This window comes from Astatotilapia calliptera, chromosome 11 (genome assembly GCF_964374335.1).
Source record: "Astatotilapia calliptera chromosome 11, fAstCal68.1, whole genome shotgun sequence".
NCBI classification, from domain to species: domain Eukaryota; kingdom Metazoa; phylum Chordata; class Actinopteri; order Cichliformes; family Cichlidae; genus Astatotilapia; species Astatotilapia calliptera.
The window spans coordinates 19,784,305-19,810,764 of record NC_137432.1 but is presented as its reverse complement, the minus strand read 5'-3'; the positions used below and the strand labels follow the sequence as shown (position 1 = coordinate 19,810,764).

Sequence of the window (26,460 nt, the reverse complement as noted above, 5' to 3'; positions counted from 1 at the left end):
CCATTATGGATACTGTAAACTCAAAAGTTTCTCATGAAAATACCAAAAGAGGAAAATGAAAGAGGGTTTCCTTCATCCTTAGACATGGTAGCTAGTGATGTGGCAATTCTGGCTCATGTGAGACTGTGCTCTCCCAGATGGCTACAGTTTGTCTGACCTCAGCTTTGACCTCTTGCAGAGTCTGTGGCCTTTACTGACCAGTGGAACAGCTCCTGGCTCCCTGGGACAGGGCTAAATTCAGACGTGGGCAGGCAGTGGCTTGTGACTGAAGGTCTAGCTTTGAGCTGAACAGAACTTTGAGGCGCTAAGTGAACTTTAATGTTGTGAAGCTACGGTACATCTTGATTCATGTAGTTTGTAGGTTATTAGTTGGTTGATTTAACCAGGACCACGAGAACTGATGCTTTTTTTTTTTTTAAGTAAATATTGTGGGAAGTGCCTGAAGTGTAATAAGTGATCAAAGCAGCTCGTGCACCACATGGCAGACAGCTTGAATTGCACACTGTTGCTACACTAACAGATGTCAATTTTTTCTGTCCTCCTATTTAACCTGGCAATGCTTTACACACAGTGTTTGCTGCTTAGAAACACTGCTACGACATTGCTGCTTCTGCGACTATACTGTAATATACTATAACAGTGGTCATTTGATGATCTGATCTTAGATATGGACAAAGTTTCAAACAAAGGTGATATACAAGTAAACCTTGTGAGGCAAAAACGTCAGACTGTTATGTTTAGGACAGTTTTTTTCCTAATCTTTGTTCTCACTGACATCAAGCTGACAGGAGGTACCTTATAGGGTTGTCAAAAAAGTCAATACGCAGATTCTAATTGATGCTAACAATTACTTTGGTAGCCTACAGCATAAATATCAACAGTGCTTGCCTTAGCCTCCTCTTTCTCACACCTTGACACGGCAGCAGTGCAGACAGACAGGAAAGCAGCCTCTGCCCTCACCAGCAGCTGAACACATGAACAGCATTTAAATTTACTGAACTTGGTCTTTACTTAGAAATTTGGGAGGTCGGTAAAGCCCCTGGTTCAGTGAAGTAAACAGGCACATATTAACCATGTTAGCCATTTAACTATTACCAATTGCATAACCACATTAGCCATTTATTAAGTTAGCATTTACGCAGCGGCTAACTGCTATTAAAAGAAGTAGAGTCCAATAAAAAATATGAGCCTCTTTAAGTTTACTCCAGGTAGGGAAATGGGAAAAGTCTCCACCATGTTAACAGGAGTAACAACATATGAAAAAAAACATTTTTCCTTTCTATCTCTTTCTCTCTTCTTTTGATGTTATGAGGACTTTCGGTAAACCTGGCGCTCTAACCAGGTCACATGTTCGAGTATTGTATAACATCTTAACTTTTCTTACGTCGTCACTCAAACATGTTTTTGTTTTTAACTTGTGTAAACTTGCTAATTAGCAGCACAGCACACACAGATGGAATGGTTAAGTGGGTGATGAAAGACTAAAGACCTTGCATAGTGATTTGCTTTTAGCTAAAAATACTCATCCAGTCATTGTTAGTCTGACAGACAGTGATGAGGTCAGATGTCTAGATAGTCCAGAGTAAAATTCAAAGCATTTAACATATAAACACAAGAGTTTTGTCTGCCCCCCAGTCTGCTGGAAAATTGTCTGAGGCCTCACACCATACTTCATGCTTCTCAACCTTCTCCCATCTCTGCATCCCACATGAAAGCTTCTGATGCAATTGTGCAACATGTATAAAAGGAAAAAGATTTATTTACATGGCAGTACAATATGTTAAGGATCTTTTTCTTCAACATCCACTCTGTTTGCTTTTTGGAGAGGATGTGTCAGAGTTTAATTTACACCAGTGTATGTGGGGTTGTCCTGCCCAGTGGGGTCTTTGTGGGTTTCCTGGCTGTGCTTTGGATGTGGTTTATGCGTTCTGCCTGCTGCGCAATGCATAAGCAGCAGTAGTCATCCTTTTCATTTTACAGTGCGTTCTGGAATAAAGGCATGTGAACAGTGTTTGCAAGGTTAATGACTTTGTTGGCAAATTAGTTTCGCTATTTATCGTTTCATTTGTTAGCTGGACCACAGTGGGTTTTAGGGTAAGGTTGAGATGGAGATTTCAATGAAAAAGTGACTCATACAAACCTGAAACGTGAAGCTGGAATTTGCTGGCAATGACACATTGAATCATAAGGTATTTAAGCAGCAAAGGACAGATTTACTTTCTCAGCAGCAGCGTGACCATCCCTGAAGTCCTGGCCTGTCTGAATGTATCAGCCCACCACAGCAGTTTTTTTTCTTAACTCTTCCGCTCTGAGCACATTCCTGACAATTATGAAAATCCTGCTCTTACTTTTATGATTGTTATAATTATGAATGCATTACATCCCTGTAGCTATTTGAACTGAGAAAAATGCAACGGTGTGTTGCCGTTTAAGAGAGGAAAACAGCTGCTTTCTCTGGTGCATCAGCAAGAACCATCAAAGAAACACTTTCACTGCATTGAGTCATTCTGCAGTCTTCGGTTGGCTTGTCAGTAAAAGCCTAAGGTGAAGTTGAAGATGACAGGAAAGATGAGCAACCAGAACTCAGATGCACCCTCAGACCCATTGTTTTAACGGTGAGGGCGTCTTGTTTTAGGGTGTGAAGAGTAATGAGCAACATGACTCGACATGACATTAAAAAAAATGTACATTAAAGCAATCGTAAGGTTAGACTGCAGAGAGATGCTTTGCTTCTATCTGCAGCTGAACTTCAATCAAAACTGAACGATGCCCAGAAAGTTTTTATGTGAGCAAACTATGTGCTATCCCTCATGTCTTCCTTTGTTCATATAACATTTGGTTTGCAAAAGCCCTCAATACAAATCCATGGCCAATGTAGTAAACTGTCGAGTTTGAATAGTCAGGTGGTTTCATGTGAACATGACTCACAAACATTTCTTGTAAATAAACGAGGTCCCACTCCAAAAGTTCTTTCCTAAATAAAGAAGTGCAGAGGGCCCATACGTTTGGGTGCATATCTGTGCCAAATGGTATGGAACTAATCTCCACTGAGTTATTTCTCATTAGAGATGGACCTCTGAGAGGTGCATCGGTGTGTGGACCGTAGACGGGGACAGGGAAGGAACTGTCTGTTCCTGCAGTTGATTTAATGTTGCACAGGAATAACTTTATGACAAATTTAATGCTGTACAAACTACATGGTTAAGTAGAGAAGCACAAGCCCTTTGTGCAAAGCTGCAGTGGAGCTGTACGTGGAAGAATTTTCTCAGTCTTACCGCTGCTGACAGACATACACGCACGCACGCACAGACAGACACCGACACACGCCATGCTACTGGGATTTAGTCAAACTCAGTGGAAACCCATGTGCTGATGCATCACTGTTATAGCACTCTGTTGACTGATTATTGTGGAAGTGCAGTAAAGACTTTTGGAAGAAAAAGGGCACACTGATTCAGGGCTTGAGGTTAAGTAGAACCACAAATCAGGCTTGATTTGTATGTTGAAGGTGTGATGAGTAACTCAGAGTTATCTCGCTCTGTTTTTCCACCCCAGTGATCAGAGAGTTTGTCTGTTTAGAGATCGCTAATCTGAACTCTTAGTCATCTTCCTGCCGGGCATAAGGTATGACCCTACCTTGACCTCGAGGGGAGAAAGAGTTGTTAAAAAGCTTTGGCACGTTTTTACATGATGTTCAATCAGTGCAGATATAATGGCACAGTCACGGTAGTAGTCATAATACAAAGACTCAGAATACGTGGCATTATTTTATCTTTATTTGTTTTCGAGCCATAAAACTCAATGCAATTTATACCATTATTAGTGTTGTGCTATTAAAATTTACATTTCTTTTCCTTTTATCAATAGAATTACAATGTGCTTAACCACAATAATGACAGTGATTAAAAGGAGCGTATAAAACAAAATAAAACCGATCCAATTACAAAAATGTGTCAGCTTTGAGAAGACAAAGTGGAGACTTGGCAATGGTGATTCGCTAAGGCTGGAGTCACACACTGTTCGGGGGGGGGGGGGGGGGTAAAGTGAAAAGGTCCAGTCTCACTTCCTTCCTGTTATTTTTAAAGACATAAATTACCAACATCACACAGCTTCCCTTCTTAATACCTCTGGACTTGTAGAGATTTATTCCTTCTGGATGTTGCTGCCAGTGACTTGCTAGGACTCTTCCGTAGAAGGCTAACGCTTATCAGGCATTTGAGTCATGTACGGCACCGAATGTGCAAAGCATTTAAGGCCCGGGTCTAGTCATACTGAATACCACGAAAGTCACGAATTACTGTGCAAATAAGACATCCTTTAAAGATAATGAACTCTGCTAGAATTGAATAGTGAGATGTATGATTTCAACAATGTCGTCAAACATGAGCCTCTGAACCGCATGTGGCCCTGTCCCAGGAAGTCTGCATCTCCAGTTACTTGTCTGTCTGTAGAGCGAGTGGATCACGTTATTAAAAGTGTGTAGGGTTACTGTGGACAACCTTTTCTTGCGATAACACGTCCTGGAACATGGCAGCAGGTTTTAAACTAGGAATGCAATTTAGAGCCAAGTTTATATTAAACAATATTAAGACAGATGTAAGCATGGCGATATTTTAAAATGTAAGGTATTTATTTGTGTTAATAACTACAGTGTTGTTCTGGCTGAATTTTTTCCTTCCTCAGATGTTTGTTGTCCTAGTGGACCTCCCTGTCCTAGCTCTTGCTGCGTGTGAAGTTTTATGTATGCTGTGAAAATGCTGTGTGACACCGAAAAGGCACCAGACCGCGAGTGCTCACTCTGTCTGGTCTATTCTCTAGAAGGTCTAGAAGTAGCCTTTGTTTGTCCACAGAACTGGCAGAAAACAAACCCACTCCTTCCTCTTGCTCTCTTTCTTTCTCTGTCAGCTGAAGGGATTTGCTCTACAGCTGAGGAGGCAAGCAACAATAATGAATAGGAGCCTCTTGCTCTGCATCCCATCTGTATATGCTCGTCAGTGTGTGTTTCTCACAGTTCATTTAATGGCAGCTCTCTCAGAGTTTGTGTGTGCAGGGTGTATGCAGAGCAATATGTTGTTTCTCCTGTTTGTGTGTTCTAAGTATTGCTGGTCATGTTTTTGTGGTGTGGTTGTGTGCGAGAGTGAGCCTTATTGATGATGCCTTTTTCTTTTTTTGTACATACTAATGTTTTTACACCTATCCCTTCAAGTGAAACTGTGTATACAGCTATAAGATGCCAACAGAGAGTAGCTCTGCATTGGACTGTGTTGCTGTATCTGCAGCAGTAGCAGGCAGGTTTTGCTGAGTCAGAGCGAGTTCACACAGCAGTGATGATTGAGCGTTTAAATCTGCGCTCAATGGTGCCACTCGCTGGCAAACTTTGCAAACTGCATGCAGGGAGAAGGATGGGCAATAGCAGTTGCAGGAAATGTATGCTTTTATTGCTGTCAGTCACAACTCTCCTTTACTGCTCTGTAGAGTTACCATAACTGATTAAAGCATGTATTGTTTCTTAGCCTTTGCGGTGGCTATTTCCAGCATGACTTTGTATGATGTTAGCAGGAAACATCCTCTGTTCTCTAACTCACTGCAGATGTTCTCTGAGTTGCTCCTACTGTTTTGCTCTCACTATTTCTCTTTTTGGATAGCTTTCATATTTAACCACTGGGGATAATTGCTTCCAATGAGTGCACGATGAAGGGGTTTTCTCTACATTTTCAGTCCATGGAAACGTCAAGTTTGATGCAGTTAAAACACATTACTTTAAAGCAAAGTCAGAATCATCCTGCAAGTCTAGTAACATTACATACCACATGTGTGACTGTCAGCTGATTTTTTTTTTCCACTCACCCCTGATTTCTTTCCATACAGAAAAACTCTACAACTCAACAGGACGGGAGCTGCGGAGAGCCCTCTTTTCCCTCAAGCAGATTTTTCAGGTAATTATTTATTCATTCTAGCTGATGTCTAGTAAGAGCATCTTAAAACTGCACCTCATTCAACCCCCACAGTGCTTTGTGTTTCTCATAATCATTTTTTCAAAATCTTGTGAATTCTTTGGTCAATTTAAACGCATTAACATACAAGAAGTCAGTGCACACATTCACGCTCGCACTTGGACACATTACTGTTTTCTTGAGGCAGAGTTGTGCTGCTGAGAGTCTGCCTTCGTGGCAGCTGTGGAGTGTTCAGGTCTGGTCATACTTCACACTCTGGGCTGGGCTAGCGGGCAGTCGGTCGCAGAGGGGGAGGGATAACTGACAGTTAAATGGAAAAGAGAGCAACAGGCATTGATATATGCTCAGGATATATTAATATACCTTACTTTTTACACTCTGAGTGTCCCTGTGAGTTATCAGCTGTAGAGAACAGTGACAATTCTTGTAAAATATCTCTGATCGATGTCTTTCTTCCCTACATTCCAGTTCTGTAATACACATGTATGAGTTTAGTAACTGCTGGTCATTCTGTTTCTTTAGTGCACGCCTTTATGTTTAGGCTGTGCCAAATGACTGGAGTCTCCATCACAGATATATGGTAAATATGTTCTGGAAGCACTTAGACTTCCTCCTGGGGGAGAAGTAGCCCTGACCACCCCACTGTGTTTATTGCTGCTTTCCTCTCGATCCCATCTGAACAGTAGAGCGCATCAGAAAATGTTAAATCCTGCGGAAAACCTAATGCTTGGCCTTAAATTATGGAGTCATCGACAGGTGTGAGAGGTGCAGGTGGTTTTGTCATCAAGGACAAAATGTGGGATGAAGTGGAGGGGCCGAAGCAACAGGAATCCATTTGAACAAGCTGCAAACAGATTGCACTTCTCACTGCATCTGCAGCCACTTTTTACTGAATTTGAGAAACTTCTGCTGAGTGTTAACCAGCTGATGATTTGGAATGAGTAAAGTGTGTCTGTAGCTGTTCTCTTACAAGAAATAGTTTTTTTGCCTGCAGTAAAACAAATATTACAAGTGTTGTTTAGTAAATCTTTTTTGCAGGAGGATTAACCAGTGGTTTTACCCACTGTGCGCAGATGAAATTACTATAATTTGCTCACATTAAGTCACCAGCTCTCTTGTTTTTGTGGCATTCATTTAGTTATAATATGATCAAGATAAGATGGACCTTTCTGTAATGACTATCTGCACTAAACCAAGCGCTGCAGGCCAAAGAGAAAATACATTTTCTTGGGTAAACCGTGCCTTTAAAGATCAGCATAAATTATCTCACTAGATTCTTGAGCTGATTTTATCAGATTACTGTGCTTCTTAAGCTTACTTTTTATTAGCCTTATAGCTAAGTATATAATGCCCAGAATAACTCTATCAATATAATAGTATAAAGTAAAAAATGCAGATAAACTGTATATTAAAATGGATGTAACCACTGTGACATTCATTGTGCTTCACTCACATCATTTCATTTACTTTATTTATCCATAATTTTATTTAAACTTATATAAAAATGTGTATGTATCACCCAGACACAGAGTTTAGTTAGTTAGTGCTGTTTGACATACAAATAAAGTGCTAGAGTTTCCCTCACCAAAACTGAAGAAGACATTGTTTGGATAGGTTGTTAGTACAGTTACCCACAAGAACGCCACGGTACCTGCCAGATATTTGCATTTAAAATACTTCAAAAGGCACCAACATGAAAAACGAGGTAGAGATGTTGAGTTTGTTAGACATGAAGTCTAGCAGAAAGCTAGTAGCCATACAGTGTCTGCCTGTGTTTGTACCCACATGGCTCAGCATAGGTACCTCTAATTATTCATAACTGTTAAAGTTAATGCAATTAAAACAATGAGTTATTTAAAAATGGCTCCCCATACAGTTGATATGAAAGGGTGTTACACTGCAAAAACTCAAAATCTTACCAAGTATATTTGTCTTATTTCTAGTCAAAATTATCTCATTACACTTAAAATAAGACACAATCAGCTACAGGGCAACATTTCAGTAAGCTAAAGGAACTTGTTTCAAGACAGTGAATCTTGAAACTAGAGAAAAACTAGAGATTTTTCACTTGTTCCATTGGCAGATTTTTTCACTTATTTTAAGCTAAAATATCTTGTATTAAGTGAAAAAAATCTGCCAATGGAACAAGTGAAAAATCTCTAGTTTTTCTCTAGTTTCAAGATTCACTGTCTTGAAACAAGTTCCTTTAGCTTACTGAAATGTTGCCCTGTAGCTGATTGTGTCTTATTTTAAGTGTAATGAGATAATTTTGACTAGAAATAAGACAAATATACTTGGTAAGATTTTGAGTTTTTGCAGTGTAGCTTTTGAGACCAAAACTGTTTTCAGCAAAAGGCTGTAAGCATGTTTGTTTTTGCTAGAAATTTGGCCATTTTCACAAAGGCATCTATGAAATCTGAGTTTCATTTGGAGCCATCCTTCAGTGACCATAGAAGCAACTGTCGGGTTTTTAAGTTTAAGCTTCAAACTTTCCTTTTTGATGAGGCTCATAGTTGGGGCTGGATTAGGTGACCCTGAACAATTCTTTAGTTATGCTGCTAAATGCTCAGGCTGCTGGGTGATTTCCCATAGTGCACTGAGTGCCATGCATTTATATGCTGCTGCATTTTCTTTTCTCTCCCATAGTTTGTGGGGTTTTTTTGTCTTTTCTTTTCTGATGTTGGCTCTCTCTGGCTGCTGGAGGTTCCTTCCTGTTAAAAGGGAGTTCTTCCTTCCCACTGTCACCAAATGCTTGCTCATATAAGATGCTCTCATTTCTGGCTTTTTTACCTTGCAATATGAAGTGCCCTCTCGAGGCAACTGCTGTTATGAATCCACACAAAATAAATAAAATGTTTGAGTTTATAATCTTGGATATTTTCCTTTTTCTCTGTTGCCAGGATGACAAAGACCTTGTGCACGAGTTTGTGGTGGCCGAAGGACTCACGTGTTTGATAAAAGTTGGAGCCGAAGCCGACCAGAACTACCAGAATTACATCCTCAGGGGTATGTACGTTGCAGAACGGCACAGCTTTGCACCAGTGAAGCTGACAGCCCCCCCCCCTCCCCCCCCGACCTCAATTTTACAACACAAGGATGTTATTAATCAATCCAGTAACACTTTTCTTTCCATAAACCTATCTACAGCCACATGTGTTTATATAAACTATGTAAATTGATGATTCTGCATGATGACCTTCTCACACTCACACATTTTACCCGTATAAACAAACTCAAATGTGTGCCACAGATAATGTGGATGCTAGGCCAAGTTTAGCAGCTGTTTAATTTATGTCTCCCGTGTCGGTGATGTCAGAGATCATGTGCGTTGAGGTTAAAAGGGGGCAGGGACAGCATGTTTTGGGGATACTAGAGGTCCACAGCTCTCTCTCTCTCTCCAAGGTCACTACCATTTAACAGCCTGCTGTGAGGAGGTGGGTCACACACGCTTAAGTGTCTAATAAAAGTTCTGGCAGGATATTGCAGATCATAAAACTAATTTTCCTCTCCTCCCTCTCATTTTTATTTTCCCTGCTCCTTATTCAGATTGGTTGCACTTCTGTTGATTAAGTTGGACTCTTGACGTCAGTGCTTTATTAGATGTTTGATTTTATATGTAGAACACATAATAAACATGAACTTGTTAGCTTGGATCGAGTCATTGCGGTTAGAAAAAAACAAACAAAACAAAAACAAAAAACCAATTGTGTAGCTCAGTCATCTCATCTGTGGTTTCTTCATTAAGCCTCCCTAATAAAAGGTCACAGTGCAGCTGACCCCTGTAATTTGGTTGCACATTTCCAACAGATGTAACCTCCCTTGTGTTTACAAACTAAGCTACAGCATGAGCCCAAATGCTTCCTCTCTAATTTTCTAACACGCCAATGTTGATTTTTTTATTTATTTTTTTGTTACTAAAGAAAAAAAGTGACAAAGTACTGATGGTGCCCCCCCGGCAGGTTATAAACATGAACATGACCCCTGCCTAGACCGCCTCTGCAGGCGTGCTGATCTTAAATGTTGGAGGCTTCATCTAAACTTGGCCCCGTCTCTGATTCAGACAGATAAATCACACGGGTTAAATGGCCAAAACATGACAGGCAGATAACAACTGGTTTTTGGAAACTTCAGAGTTTACCACATGCAAGAGATGTTAGTGTCATACAGCTGTGAATGATGAGACCACTTCTCATATCTGTTCACTCCTCCTTATTGTGACATCCATTTTTTTCCTTTAATGTTTGGCAAAGCATGTGAGACTCTTTCCTTTCCTTCGTGTGCTAGTTTATCGCCTCATCTCTGCGGATTGGAGTCCTGCCCCTTTCCCCGTATCTTTACATCAACATGAGAACCTAAACCAAACTAGCACTCTCCCTGAAGCCCGTCTAACCCATTTCAATTTTTGACCTAATTTCTCCTGACCAGCTGAGGAAATGTGGAGTGTAGTAGATCACCCTCCCTCGTGAGCCATGTGTTGGCGAACGCAAGTCGAGCATGTGCTGGAACCCAGATGTACAGGTCAGAAATGAATATAGATCTGGCGGCTTTACTGCTGATGACTTCCAAGAGGAGCTATGTCATAAGAATCCCCAAGAGGGGAGTGAATTATTTGCCTGAAATTTTCACACGTGCACACACAGAGAATGGAACAGAGGCAGATAGCAAACCAAGAGCAGTAATTGCTTTGGTATCAAACACTGATCACTTCTAATGCTTTTTGCTGTAATGTCTTTCAAGTTGAGCCCAGTAAAGGAAAAAATAAGAAAAGGAAAAAAAAAAAGGAAAAAGTTGAGAGGAATGTGGCCTTGAACCCTGGTCTGTCTGGTGTGCATTAAAAACCTCCCGACAAAACAATCTTGCTCTCTTTCAAGAATAAATATCAATCTTATGGGTCTTTTGTAGTTGAAAAAGGCACAGTCACACGTGCACACCAGTCTGCTTGCATTTTAGAACAACAGGTCTCCAGCCTTAGCTCTGTGGAACATTGCCTTCATTGTAAATGCTTGTTCCTGCAGCATTCTTAGCAATCTACACCATCTCACTTTGCTCTTTTTCTTCGTTTTTTTTTTTTTTCTCTTTCCATCTTCTTAAACCCCTGGAGGTGTCTGTGGCGGGTTAGTGCTCCCTCAGTGATGTGAGTGGTTTCTGTGTCTGCCTGGTTGGGGTCTGGCCCCTTTCACGGCCCCTCACACCTGGCTCGGAGGGCTTCCAGACCTGGGCTTAACTCCTTGGAGACCTGCGTTTTGTTTTTTTTTTTCTTTTTTTGGACCCAGGGGAAAGCTTGTATGCCCTTATCACCCCATCAGAGGAAAGGGTGTGAGGTCACTGTTTCAGAGGTGCTCGTGCCATCTGGTCTTCCTGTAAATCTTACAATCAGCTGCAAACACAAGAGAGCCAAAAGGGCAATGAAGGCCTCATTAGGCTCGGTCGTGCTTCTTTCATGCTCATTTATTATCTTTCGAAAGCAGCTCTTGAAATCATAAATCTTTTGTTAATGAAATGAAAATCAGAGCAAAGGTTTCATAGTGTATGTTTCTTTAGTTAAGAATGTAGTTTCTCAAACCAAAAAGGTGTCAAATGTTGTCAAATGTTCTTTCTCTGCAGCAGACTTGTTGCAGGTTGGAGAAGTTTGACTTGTAACTCGTGGTTAACATGCGAAAGAATGTATTTTAAACCATATCATTTTTTTCAAAACCTATCACAGAGTTAACATGATACATATCACTAATATATGACAAGAAGTTCCCAACCAAGCATCAGTATGTGACTAGTTGTTAGTGAGAATGCATTGATTAGAGATGTAGTTGTCAAAAGTGATGTGGCTCAGGAGGTAGCGTGGGTCGTCTACTAATCAGAAGGCTGGTGGTTTGATCCCTTGCCGTCAAAGTGTCCTCGGGCAAGATGCTGAACCCCAAGTTGCTCCTGATGTGTTTATTGGAGCGTGAGTGTTAGATAGAAAGCACATAGGTGTAGGACAACATGCTTGTGAATGGATGAATAAGGCTTGTTGTCTAAGGCACTTGAGTACTCAAGCAGAGTAGAAAAGTGCTACATAAGAACGAGTCCATTTACCGTTTAGATTAGTTAGTGTTGTCTGGTTAGAAGCTGGTGGGTTTTACTTGTAACTGCAACTATTGTAGGCCTGCGCTTGACATATGGCATTGACTGTAATAAAAAACTGTTACTTAGGAAGCAAAGGTTCCCTGATTCGATGTCAGGAAAAGACACAAAGCCCTTTGGGGCTGTGCGTCTTTAATTTGACACAAAAAATCTGCCAAATACAACAGGTGGAGCTATCACTTGTGAATAAGGGAGCAGCTGAAAGTAGATTTGTCTTCTTCCTCTTCTGTAATTGCTTATCCCTCCTTTGTGGCACTCACAGGCTGCAGTATGTTATGTTACCACACTTTGAGAAGCATGGGTTTCATGAAGACCACATTTATAGTAAAGTCCAAAATGCTAATAAATCAGATGGTGGTTTAGGTCCACCCTAATATGTGCCTTTGTGCCATTCTGACAAAAAACGTTCTATTCTGTCTTAAAAAGTGCCAAATAAAATACTGAAAGTTGGCACAGTAACTCGTCGTTGTTAGTGCTTCCTCAGCCCCAAAATAAAAGCAGCTTTTGCCAAAAGGTCAAATAAGTTTCATCAGTAAGCTCAGACTTTTTTTTTCTTCACTGTGGTTAAAAAAAGATCCCTATGGTACTAATTATCATGAGCAAAACAGGCAGAGGAGTTGGAAGAACAAATGACAAGGTTTTTCCATTTGTAGAATTTATAGTAAGAACGCTAACAAAAGCAACAACCGTGTTTAATTGGTAACTGTAAAAATGGGAGCGACAGACAGAGAGGGCAGATTAAAGACAAACCAATTACAGTCAACATGAAGTAATTATTCCCTGCTTTGAAAGGTTCACTGTTGACATTCCTCGCCATAAGCTTTGTTTTGAGCTACACTTTCTCTGCGTGCACTTCTTCGAGGCCGTGCTATTTCAGCCTGCATGCTGCTGTTGACAAAACATTTGCCATCTGTAAGCACTGGTGGAAACAAATTGGAAGTGAAGCGTTAGTTTTTGATGTATGGGAATTTGGAGAAACAGACTCTTTTTTTTTTCTTTTTCTTTTTTGTTTCAGCTTCCAGAGCAAGTGAGGATATATATTTGATGGAAAACACATTTGTAAACAGGGCATAACTTATCTCCATACCCAAAAGGCCATCACACACTGAATTATACTGTATATACCTGGGCTTGCATGTTCTAACTTAGTCTTGAAAATTTATAGCTCTCAAAGATATGAGTCTAGAAGTATTACCTTATGCTATAAGTTATGCCCATATTTCATTTCATACTTTTATCTCATTCGCTCTTCCTTGGCTTCTATGTCTCGCTACCACTTTAAGATCTCCTGGTTTTAATGACACGGCTGTTATAATCCCACAATGCTGAAGCACCTTGACTTCCTGGTTTCCAGAAGGAAGTTCTCAAAAGGGCCGTGTGGGAAAGATAGATGTGTTCTAGTCAAGTGTTTCATTACCTCTTAAACTGTCTAGGACCTAACCCCCCCCCCCCCCCAATACAGCACACAGATCAGCTTTTAGAGCCACACAGCAGGAACTTTAGTGGCCGCCGTTTCCACAAAGTGCACCTGAAACACAAGAGCCTTTTGTTCAAATTTTAAGTGTCTGTAGTAGCAAAGGCTTTAAATTTTATATGTGACACACTAGCAAGACATGTGCAACGGTTTTCATCTGCGTGTCACAATCCAAAACGCTTCACCGTAAACAAAGGTAAGAGCAGCCAGCTTCATTTATGTACTCTGCACTTTGTAGCCGAACGGGCGGCTGTGGTGTCGAGCTGGAATGGAAACCTGTAGTTAAGAAAAATCACCATAGGAATAATCTAAGTTTTATATACAGTATTTGACTGGGCTATGATTTTAAGTTGGCCATATTAGGGATATTGGCTGCCACTGACATCAATGAGAGCCAAGAGTAGAAAAAAATCTGTTGGAAACCGAGGGTTAGAGCAGCCTTTAACCAGACAGATCGATAGATTGATATGTTAAGAGAAAGTTCTTGTGTATCTTAAGTGCAAAACAAAACACCAGCAGTACATTTTTTTAATACTGTGTGGATTTTTTTGGGGATTTTTTTAGCGTGGATTTTTTTAATCCACACTAAGGAGACTTTCAGTAGTCCTAAATTTAGATTCTGTTTTGATTGTTATGAGTGAAAACCCAGGCATAGCAGCAGTGTTGGAAGCTCTTCTTGGAAACAGTGCGTATTGTGTTGTCTGGATTGCTGTGCTGGAGGGAGACCTTTATGATGGCCCGTTGTCTGGATAAACATTTCCATTTTGTCTGTACCAAGCTGTGTGGATTTGTGCGAATGTATCAATATACTGCATGTGCTGGTTATTACAGGTGTAATCGTTTCCTTGTTAGTGTGATCGTGCAAGAATGACTTTTAAAAGAAGATAAAGTCATGCTTTGTTAATTTTTCTCTAGGGTAAAGGGAATTCGAGAGGGCCTTGCGGGAACTGCTGACACACATATGTAGACAAGAGCGAGACGGGGATCTCACGGAATGCCCTTGTTGTACCAATAGAAACTTGACCTCCTGGTTTGTAATGAGATCCCATGGGAACACGTGCATGTTTTCCACCCAATCTCATGCAGCTTTTTGAAAAGCCACTGCTCCCGCTGCCCTCTCAGTGCAAATCTTTTCAATCTGAAAAGCACTCACTCACTGAAACACACATAGACATTGTGGTGACGTGGATGTTCATTCATGCACACTTACAGCTTAAGTCTGCAGGTTATGGTCGTAATTCAATTTAGTTCAGTTCATTGTTATTTTTATAGCACCAGTTCACAACAACTGTAACCTCAAGGCATGTTATATTGTTAACTAAAGATGACACCCTTTGGTCAAGCACTTAGTGACAGTGGGAAGGAAAAACTCCCTTTTAACAGGAATAAACCTCTGGTGGAATGATGCTCGGGGAGGGGCAGCCATCTGTTATCACTGGTTAGGGGATGAGGGGAGGGAGACAGGATAAGATACACACTGTGGAAAAGAGCCAGAGATTATTAATAACTAATGATTAAATGTAATTATGGTTTATGAAAACAAGGAGAGGGAAAATAGGTGAGTGGAAAAGAAATCCTAATTGCATCATTTGAAGCCCCCAGGGTAACAAAGGGATGGTTCAGGCCACTGAGACACAGCCAATGAAGTCCCACCTACAAAGAATATTAAACATTATGGCTGTCCATTGAATTTGTATTAGGTGAATGTCTCTCTTTGTCAGTCCCCTTGGCAAGTAAAAAGAAAAACATTTTAAAGCTGCTGTTTCGTGGGATAGAACAACCTCATTTTTAAATGCTGCCAAAATTGGAAAAACTGAGCCTTTAATAAGATGTGCAATATCAGGCACCATCAACAGGAAGAATAGGAAACATTTTGTCACTGATAGGTCAAATATCTAAATGTCAGTTTTAAGTTCCTGCAAGTTAAGCTAAGGCATTTACACAACATTCAACTTGCATTACTGTAGTGGAATGTGGTTAATTTAGGAAATCGAGTAATGTTGTGTTTGCAAGTGCCTTATTCAGCTACAACAGCTTGCTAAGACACATATTACAGTTGGTTTCAACCAGCTAGCTAAACATTGATATAAAATCTAATGTTCTGTGGTGGCTGCAAGCATTTTGTTATTTTTTGAGCTCTCACTTGCATCTTAGTTTATGTTTTCCCCTCAGCTGAATGTAGTTTTCAGATATTTGGCATATCCTGAATCAATAAAAGTGTCTGATTGTGAAATGAAAGACCAAAGCCCCACAAAAAAATCTAGATAGTTGTAGTTGGTAGTAACAGGGTTTGGTAGTCTAGAAAAAGCTAATAATATTTTTATGCCTTGGTGCTGGTGATAAAATGTTGGTGGTCAAAGGTCAAGGACACTGTGACCTTTCATGTATTCAATCCTGGTTAATGTGAGATGTCAGGTACAGCTGGAGGAAATTTTATTACATCTGGGACAAATTTCCAGTAAGACAAGAACTGATTGGGGTTCGGTGGCTCAAGGTCGGTGTCGCTCTGACCTCACAAACCAGTTTTTATCCATAACTCAAGAAATCATATGCTAATTATAACAATATTGTACACAAATGTCTTATAAAGTAAAGTGATAAAACATATTTTTATCCAAAGGTTGAAAGCTCGAGTCTGGATCGACGCCGACGTAAACAGCAAGTCGACTGGTTGGCAGAGGCATACAACCCTGAGGCTGTAATCCTAGTCATGTGTTATATAGCTTCAGTACCTGCCTAAAAATTTGGTCCTCTGGGATGATGGGAATAACTTCATGTGGTCAGTGGAAATTTAGGAAATGAGTGTTACGCGTGATTTCATCCCACAGCCTCTCAACTCTTTCTGCTCCACTGGCACCATTTTGGTTTTTTGCTTCCAGCATGTTCTCTATAAATTAAGTCACCAGTGTTTAAACTGACATACTGAGTCACGTACTCAAATATACACAAGCAAATACTCCATAGACTGCTTGACACTGTGTTGAAAATACTAACATTACCTACATTTACCATTTACCTACACAAACACAGCAGCATGTCATCACGTGTTGGGGTTAAACTTGAAACCTTCTTCCGACCGGATGTGTCCCACTCTGTCCTTCCTCTGTGTCAGACCCCTCCGGCCCTCACGTGAGCAGACGGCTTACATCTGAACCCACTTCACCCCACCTGCCTGACCTATATTCTGGCTCCCCTTATTCTTCTTACCTACATCTGTAGAAGTTTTTAGCCTGAGCAGACCCACTGGCAGCAGAGTTACAATCCCATCCCAGAGCCTGTTTTACGGTAACAGAATTCAGTATACAAGCCAATTATATTATAAGAATGTTTGATTTAGTTCATTTCTCAAGCTCTCATTTTATCATCTCTGACCTTGCTGTCTAAGGTACATAAACTCTAATTTGGAAAAAAAAATAAATCCTTTGCAGTTATGCAGCACGCAGGCACATAGATTGAAATCGTCAGTGTTTCACGGCTTTAAGGCTGATTTTTGTAAGCTGACTGTTTTTTGGGACTGAATTCAGTATGCGACTGGCCAGAACCAGACTCAATCACACTACTATGCTCTGAGGAGCAGTAAGAATTTACCACAGCTCATCTTTCAGTTCACTTTACAAGAGGGTGGATGTAACGCAGCAGCTTGTTGCCAAAGTCTTTCTCATTTGGATGCGGTGCAGAAATCATCTGTTGGACTTCTTCCAGTTGTTCATTGTCCTAAAATCATTTGATAAAATTTATTTGGTGCAGTAGCCCTTCTACTCTCTCAGCTGTTCAAGTACAAAGAGGTGAGCAGTAGAACAGAAAGTGATACCACATTTAGCTTGTTTATTCTCCTCATAATGTTGTAGGAGATTTTGCCCTGCTCAGCACTGCAGTGGGTCTGCGGTGCCTGTGGAGCTTGCTCAGCCAAATACTGGGGAGGCGCTCTGCGTTACTTCATGCTATTGTTCCATTAGGCCTGTTTGTTTGTCTTCAGGGAATTTGTTTGGATTTAGGCCCACAGTAAATTTTGTCAAATGCTGGCAGACATTTATTTAGGTCTGAAAATGGAAGCGTCCCCCTGTTGTTTTACTGTATGGGGTTCAAATAAGTAAGTCTGGTAGTTCAGGTAAGTCTGGCAGTTGGCTCAGTGATTGGAATTAGTCTGGCTTTAATGGTCTGGGTTATTAGCTGACTAACAAATGTCTTGGTCCAGTACAGTAGAGCTGAGTAATAAACTTGACTTTTTATGGCAGACAGACTCTAAGTCAGGACGGAGCTAGAGATATGGATGCAGAAATGAGAAATAATAAGAGTAATCAATCAGACTGTAACTTAATCAGTAACTGAAATTCATTCTTTTTCTTCTTTATAATATACTTTGCAAAGAACTGTGTGTTAACAAATTTTACTGAAACTATCAAAGATAAGTGTTTATTCGACAGAAAAGTTGAAATCATATTGTATACATTGTATATAGAAGGGCTGTGTGAAGAGCAATTATTCCTTTATTCTAATGAGAAAAGAAAAACAAGAACACACCTTGTGAATATGTACAGATGAAGTTTTAAAAAATATATGTTTCAAACTAAACCTGAGCCTACACCTCTTTAATGTTTTTATGAAAGTTTTATTTTGATGTGACACTTCTCTTCTTCATTACAGATGTAGGTGGTTCACAACAACAAAAAAAAGTTATTTAAGATGATTAATCACTAATTAATTTGGTTAAACAGGTTTTTACTGCTACAGTTGTTTTATACCCATCTGTCTCATCACAACTGATCACAGAGTGGTGAAAGCAGAGTCGAAGACAGCTTGATGAGCTTGCTGGTCTACTGTCATCAGTATCGCGTTAAAGAGCAGAGGGTTATCCAAAATATACGTCCACGAATAATCAGATAATGCTGTTTGCCTTTCAGCTCCCAGTGTCATGCTAACTTCCAGAGACACTAAGCTAGCATTTTTTGCTATGCTAGCTATAGAAGATGGATGGATATCCTCTTAACTTTTTTTTTAAAAAAATCTGCATTCACTGGTGCCAGTGAACTGTATGTTAAGAATTGATGCAACTAAATCGATATGTGAGATATGTGTATATATTTTTAATCAGAAAATCCTGTTGGTTCCCATGAACTGACTATGAACTCATTTAACCAGTCTGTTTTGGTATCTGAGAAAGGATGTCTCAGCTGCTAGTTTAAAGAATTATTGGATACAACTTGATGCTAATATTGTATATTATCTTTTCCATTAGAGTTAGAAGGAACAATAAATCACTGTATTAGTGTGCAGTATCCCTCGTTCTCTCAGTCAGATATCCTTTCGTTTGTGACATCTACATTCATAACAACATAGTGATGGTCAAATAACTTAGATCAAGGCTGCAAGGTAAAATCTCACTAACCAACTTTATTGATCCATCCATTTTCTCACCCCCTTGTCCAATTCAGGTTACGCTTAGGGCAGAAAAAACAGATTTTGATTGTTTTGAAGACTTGGGAAAGTGGAAACAAGCCATAAACAAAATACTTGCATGATACCAGTTTCTTAAAAGGAGCAGATAAGCAAACTCATTTTCCCGTGGGTGAAAACAGAGCTGTTCCATAAAGTTTAGAGCCGAGTTCCATAGATTCATTGCTACTAGACCTTTTCAATGAGTCATGTGATCCACTGTTGATAAACTGTTGATTGTTGCTGCTTTTAATATGCACTTAGATCTTTTATTTTAACTGATCATCCAATAAATATGTAAAACCATCTTAGGTTGCTCCAAATAAACCCTTTATACAAATTTGCTGGAAATACTCCTGATTTGTTTATGAGTCACAACAGGAAAAATAGTGGCTTTGCAAGTCTGTATTCAGTAATAATCTCCATAACTCTGTGAATACTAAAATCTGACATAGTAGAAAATCAATTTAGATGAAAAAAAAAACCTTTGTTAGGCCTTGCAGTATACAGCGATCCAGGTACAGTGGGTACAGGGAAGTACACCTCAGAAATCTAAGCGCAGCATCTGGCTAATGCACAGAATGCAAGATAAGAGTCTCCATGTTGCACTGTAGGGGCTAAAGATTTGGCCCCATTCCCAAAGTCCTGGTAAAATAAATGTTGCACACTGACAGACAGTTTGGCTGACCCAGTTTAGATAAATTCCAAAATGTAAATGAAACCAACGGGTCAGAGTGGTAAGTGGGAGAGAAGTGGACAGTTTTTTACTGTAAACAGAAAGTTGTTCATTTGATTTCTTGCATCCTTATAGATAAAGTTGTCTTTTTAAAAAACATATACGTCAGCTGGCTTGCATTGGTGCTGACTTCACAGACCTCAGACTGCTTCTCACCTCGGCAGTGGTCACGGAGCAGCCCTTCCTGCACATTCCTGGGGCTGTGGAAGATAATTGCTGTGGTTTATGAGAGGGAGAGGCCCTGAAGAAACACTTCCACCAGACTTCAGTTGTTTGATTTTGTACTTCTCTCAGAATTTGAGACACGGGAGCAGGGTCTGTCTCCTCCAGTCTCCTAGTCTGTGGTTCCCTGCTGCAACTCTGTGTCGTCCAAATGTTCTACTCACTCTTAAGGCAGTTGCATGTTGAAATAAATTGAGTGTAAGAGTGCTGCACCGATGACAGGCTGCTCACTCGACACTTCAAAGTTTCTTTAAAGCTGTCCTTTTTACCCTGGCTGTCCTTTTCCCCAGTGGCATGCATCTTAACTCTAATCACTGTGCTTTGAAGGGAGCTCATTGTCTGCAAGCATCTTATTACGTGACATACAGTACATACAAAGGGAGTTAGCAGTGTTATTGTTGCGCTTTGTGTGAGGTATGGTAAAGCTGCTCATGATTATATAAATGGAGGCCCACATTGTTGGCCCCAAATCAGTGCTTGAGAGTGGAGAGAGTCCTTTACAGACTCTGGACTCACATGTTCCTCTTATTAACCCTCTTCTAAAGTTATAGATGACTGTCTGTTGTACAGTTTAAAAACAACCCTGGGTTTTGGGCCAACACTTAGGGAAGTATGGCAAACGTTCATCCCAGTTTCAAAGCTTAAAACTGTAAGAAGCAGGCAGCCTAATTCTTAAAGGGCCGTTAAATGACTAGTTAAAGCAAAGTGTGTGTAAATCGCTTTCATCACGTGATTGTTTGGAGAGTAATTAAATGTCTCCTTTTAACTGTTTTGACCAGAATATGAAGGTTTCCCATAATGACAGGTAATTTAATTTTTTTTCTAAACAGTTACAGTATCATTTTACCTAACCATTCGGTCTTTGCGGTTTTTGGATTTGTAGTCAAATCATACATCAAGAGGCCGCTGGCAATGAATAATTTCATGAAGCAGCAGTTTTAATGAATGTGAGAAAAAAGGTAATGGCTGTGTGTTTTCTGGCGCCACATAATGGTTCAAGTAACATATCATTTCCATATCTTAACTGTTCGCTAAATTAAATTCAAATATGATATTTATTCTGATTGTTTTTTGCGCGGTTGACTGCTTGAGTGACTGGCTCTCAGTAGCAGAGATGTCAGACTCGTTTTGCATGGTGGGCCACATACAGCCCACGTTGATGTTAAGAGGGCCGGACCAATTAAATTGAACTTTATTTATATAGCGTCAAATCACAACAACTGTCACCTCAAGGTGTAACCAATGAAACGCCTCCATCTATCAAATCAAAGATTTTTACCTACACATTTAAAACCTGAGATATCGTAACATACAGCGGCTTGCAAAAGTATTCGGCCCCCTTGAACTTTTCCACATTTGTCACATTACAGCCACAAACATGAATCAGTTTTATTGGAATTCCACGTGAAAGACCAACACAAAGTGGTGTACACGTGAGAAGTGGAACGAAAATCATACATGATTCCAAACATTTTTTACAAATAAATAACTGCAAAGTGGGGTGTGTGTGATTACTCAGCCCCCTTTGGTCTGAGTGCAGTCAGTTGCACATAGACATTGCCTGGTGAGTGCTAATGACTAAATAGAGTGCACCTGTGTGTGATCTAATGTCAGTACAAATACAGCTGCTCTGTGACGGCCTCAGAGGTTGTTTAAGAGAATATTGGGAGCAACAACACCATGAAGTCCAAAGAACACACCAGACAGGTCAGGGATAAAGTTATTGACAAATTTAAAGCAGGCTTAGGCAACAAAAAGATTTCTCAAGCCTTGAACATCCTACGGAGCACTGTTCAAGCAATCATTCAGAAACAGAAGGAGTATGGCACAACTGTAAACCTACCAAGACAAGGCCGTCCACCTAAACTCACAGGCCGAACAAGGAGGACGCTGATCAGAAATGCAGCCAAGAGGCCCATGGTGACTCTGGACGAGCTGCAGAGATCTACAGCTCAGGTGGGGGAATCTGTCCATAGGACAACGATTAGTCGTGCACTGCACAAAGTTGGCCTTGATGGAAGAGTAGCAAGAAGAAAGCCATTGTTAACAGAAACCATAAGAAGTCCCGTTTGCAGTTTGCCACAAGCCATGTGGAGGACACAGCAAACATGTGGAAGAAGGTGCTCTGGTCAGATGAGGCCAAAATGCAAAACGCTATGTGTGGCAGAAAACTAACACTGCACATCACTCTGAACACATCATCCCCACTGTCAAATATGGTGGTGGCAGCATCATGCTCTGGGGGTGCTTCTCTTCAGCAGGGACAGGGAAGCTGGTCAGAGTTGATGGGAAGATGGATGGAGCCAAATACAGGGCAATCTTGGAAGAAAACCTCTTGGAGTCTGCAAAAGACTTGAGACTGGGGCAGAGGTTCACCTTCCAGCAGGACAATGACCCTAAACATAAAGCCAGGGCAACAATGGAAGGATTTAAAACAAAACATATCCATGTGTTAGAATGGCCCAGTCAAAGTCCAGATCTAAATCCAATCGAGAATCTGTGACAAGATCTGAAAACTGCTGTTCACAAACGCTGTCCATCTAATCTGACTGAGCTGGAGCTGTTTTGCAAAGAAAAATGGGCAAAGATTTCAGTCTCTAGATGTGCAAAGCTGGTAGAGACAAACCCTAAAAGACTGGCAGCTGTAATTGCAGCAAAAGGTGGTTCTACAAAGTGCTGACTCGGGGGGCTGAATAATTACGCACACCCCACTTTGCAGTTATTTATTTGTAAAAAATGTTTGGAATCATGTATGATTTTCGTTCCACTTCTCATGTGTACACCACTTTGTATTGGTCTTTCACCTGGAATTCCAATAAAATTGATTCATGTTTGGCTGTAATGTGACAAAATGTGGAAAAGTTCAAAGGGGGCGAATACTTTTGCAAGCCGCTGTAAGAAAAAGAAGTGTAATTTCAACCACACCAGTCACTCAATCACAAATTTCTATGGTAGATAGTGGGGAAAAAAATGGTAACTTTTCTCTCATTCAATTGTTTTCTTTTTTCTCTTAATCACGTCAATGAATGTCATAAAAGCTGTAAAACGTAGCAAAATACAGTGCAAAATATATGCCTTCACATTTTCCATGCAGTGAGGCTGGTTTGGAGTCTTTGCCGGGCCGATTCTGGCCTTATGTTTGGCACCTCTGTTCTATAGGCTAAAACCTTTAAATGTTGCCTTGTGATAACATGTCAGCGTGATCTAAAAGCCTGCTCGCTTTGTGGTGGATAGATAAAGTCTCATCTGTCAGCAACTGAACATTCGTGTTGCGTAATGACACTTAAAAGTCTCATTAAAGACGCGTGTTTTCAGTGGAATTTCTTAAAAGCACATTGCACTAAGGCAGATACCGTACACAGGTGCACGCAAGAGATAAGTGTGCAGTGATGATATTGCAGGTCTGCTAATGCCACACAGCTCTTTAAAGTTGAGGCTGTTTTGTGTTTGTATAAAAATTGACTGTGCATCATTATTTTGTACACTGTGCTCACAGTGTGCTGTAAATGATCTCTTTAAAGCTGTCTGGTGGGAGAGCTACAGAGGGTTTCTCTCTGGCCTGCACTGACCGATAGTCAATCGCTTTTTCAAAAACACATTCTATTGTGGTCTGCTGTGACACAACGCCCAGAGCTCGCAGTGGGAAAGGACCGTTTCTCTGTTCTGACATGTTGCGAGTACTTAACCCCAATTTATAAAAGATGCACTGTCGCCACCGCTGCTTGCTGCCGCTGCAGTACGCCGACAGCAAGCACATACACACAGACACACACAGGGCCTGTCCACCCACACGCTCTCACACATCATGTACACACAGCAGCTGCACCTGGGAATTTTGGCCTATCAGCTGCATATTCGCGATTTTCAATGCCGCTCTAGAAGACTGCATGAAGAAATTTATACATATATAACAGAAAGTGCAGCCTGTCATCATAACATGTTATAAGAAAGTGATGTAAACATACAAAGAAGAGATTAGATCAAAATCTGTGAATGTATACAGTTTCAAAGCACCTGTTTCTCTGCTTTTTTGTCACAGCTGCTAATATATCTGATCACTTTTATATATATGATCCTTCTGAATAAAAACACCAATGGCTTGACTTATTGAGAATATTCTCCTATGTATTATTACCTCCCAACACTCTAACTTCTGCCAAGAAACAGTCAAACAGGCTCTCCAAAAATGTTCCACTTTTAATGCGTCACGTGCTCTTCCCCCCGTGTCAGCTAATGTATCATGTAAAGTTTCTGTGGGTTCAAACTGAACTCATCTTGTTGTGGTCTTCTGTATGAAAGCATTACTTCTACATGTGTGGACTTCCTCTGAGATGCTGCTTTAAAAACAAAACAAAAACACCCACCACATTTTAAATGGTGCTTTTGTCTGTTCCACTCCTGTCCTGTAATGTTTATCTCCCTTCCCCCATCTCCTTCAACAGAAGCCCTACACTTTTACTGCCCCCCACTGAGATCCCTTGGCTCTGATTAGGTTCTTATTTATGTATCCTGTTACAGATAGAAGTCATGTCAGCTTCCATTGAGGCACTCTGCTCAGTTATACTGCCCCCAGTTGTGTCCACTAACTTGAGAGTTGAATGTGGACAAGTGATGTTTTTTTTTTAAGATCTTCACCTAATTGTTGAGATTTTCAATTTTCACAGCAACTCCAGTTTGCATGTACAGTTCATATATAATTACTACTACATTTACTACAATTACTACATATATAAAACTAGAGTGTTGGAAGATCATTGTCTTATTTCACCAAAATAAAAAAGAATTAGAGAATGTGTGAATAATACAGGGGGAAATGATCTGATAGTGTACATTTTTGGTCTTATATACAGTGCTGTGCACAAGTCTTGAGCCATTCCTCATTTCTTGATAGCTTGCTTGCAAGGAGGCAGATTTTCTTGTATATTTTTTGTCATCTTGAACAAGTTTTCCAGGTTTTCTGAATGTTTTCAAAGCTTTTCTTCAACCATTTTCAAACCAGTCCTCATACCCGACCAGAGCAATGATTTTTGTTCGTTAAACCACTTAATATCAACATATGAATCATTCAAGCATAAGGAAGGCAACCAGCTCAAGAGGTGAAACAGTGTTTTGCCTATGCATGACATTTTTAAATGGTATCTTCAGCAGAAGTGAACGGTTTCAATGGAAGGATGTCAAGAAGTCATTCTTAATGGAGGAAAACGGGTAGAAAAGCCTGAGGTATGCCAAATTACACAAGAACTCAACTGAAGGTCAGTGTCAGAAGTCTTATAGAGTGATGCATTGTCAACAGTATTTACAGAGGAGGAATTATGAATGCAGAAAACTGCCATCATATTTTAGTCCACTATGAAATACCATCTGGTAAGATCCTGATTGGCAGAAGCTTCATTCTTGACGCGACAATGATCCCAAACACACTGCCAATGCAGTAAAAGCAGAGTCATGGTTTGGCCTCCCCAGCCCCCCCTCCACGTTATCGAAGCAGGCTGGGATCATCTTGACAGAGAACAGACTGAAAAGCAGCCAAAACCCAAAGAAGAGCTTTGAATGTCCTTCAAGAAGCCTGGAGAGCAATTCCTGAAGACTCCTTAAAGAAATGACAAGAAAGCTGCCTAAGAGAGTTCAGGCTCTGATAAAGTAAATCAAATATTGATTTCCAATCTCATTAAAATCAATTGTACAAACTCTGGTTTCGCCATATAAATTTCCATGTATACTTGCACGTATGAGTAAACCACTGTACCTCATTTATCTAGCAAAATATAAAGATTTTTGCACAGTATTGTACCACAAGGTCATGTCTCCTGTCATATATTGGGGCTGAAATCTCTCAAAAAGCACCAAAGTAAACTGAATACAGTCTGTTATCCCTTAATCATTGGTGAAACTTAAGTTTCACCTGCTTTGCATAGTCAGGATTCCACTGAGAGCAAAGACAGGTTTGATGGACAATTATGAAACGATGAAAACATCAACTGTAATACCATAAGATTGACCATCCCTGTGCTCTTTCCTCCCATGTCTTTCTTTTGTCTGCCTTTCCCACTCTCCTTTTCTCCAGCTCTTGGTCAAATAATGCTGTACGTGGACGGGATGAACGGCCTCATATCTCACAATGAAACGATCCAGTGGCTTTACACGCTGGTTGGATCCAAGGTAAAAAAAAAAAAAAAAATGTAAAAATGACTCCACACTGTAGATATCCTGTAAGATCAACTCAACGACACCACCTGGCCACTGATGAGAAGGATAAAATCCTATACTTGCTGCCCTGCTGTCAGTGTGGTCACCTCAGCCCTCTACTGGCCAGACTGCAGTATGTGCAGCAAATGTGCAGCAGATGAGGGAGCTGCACTGGCTCTCTTTTCACACAGTTTTGATGTTCTTACAAATTACTTTCCTGCCTTTCCGTGTAAATACTGACAAACTATTTGGTGTCTGGTTTATTTTTCTTTTAATTTGAACCCTGTCTTTGTAATCACCTCGCCAGGAAAGAAAACTTGTTTTGCACCACCCCT

General features: G+C 40.4%; 1 protein-coding gene across 2 annotated transcripts in view; it reads left to right on the top strand.

The window, feature by feature from the left end:
• fhod3b (formin homology 2 domain containing 3b) overlaps nucleotides 1-26,460 on the top strand; it is an 89,653-nt gene that overhangs the window by 44,577 nt on the left and 18,616 nt on the right. For both annotated transcript variants that reach the window (XM_080307946.1, XM_080307945.1), the window contains exons 4-6: nucleotides 5,869-5,936; nucleotides 8,855-8,960; nucleotides 26,004-26,098. In XM_080307946.1, the coding sequence (XP_080164072.1) occupies nucleotides 5,869-5,936; nucleotides 8,855-8,960; nucleotides 26,004-26,098 (269 nt within the window). The remainder of the gene's footprint in view (nucleotides 1-5,868; nucleotides 5,937-8,854; nucleotides 8,961-26,003; nucleotides 26,099-26,460) is intronic.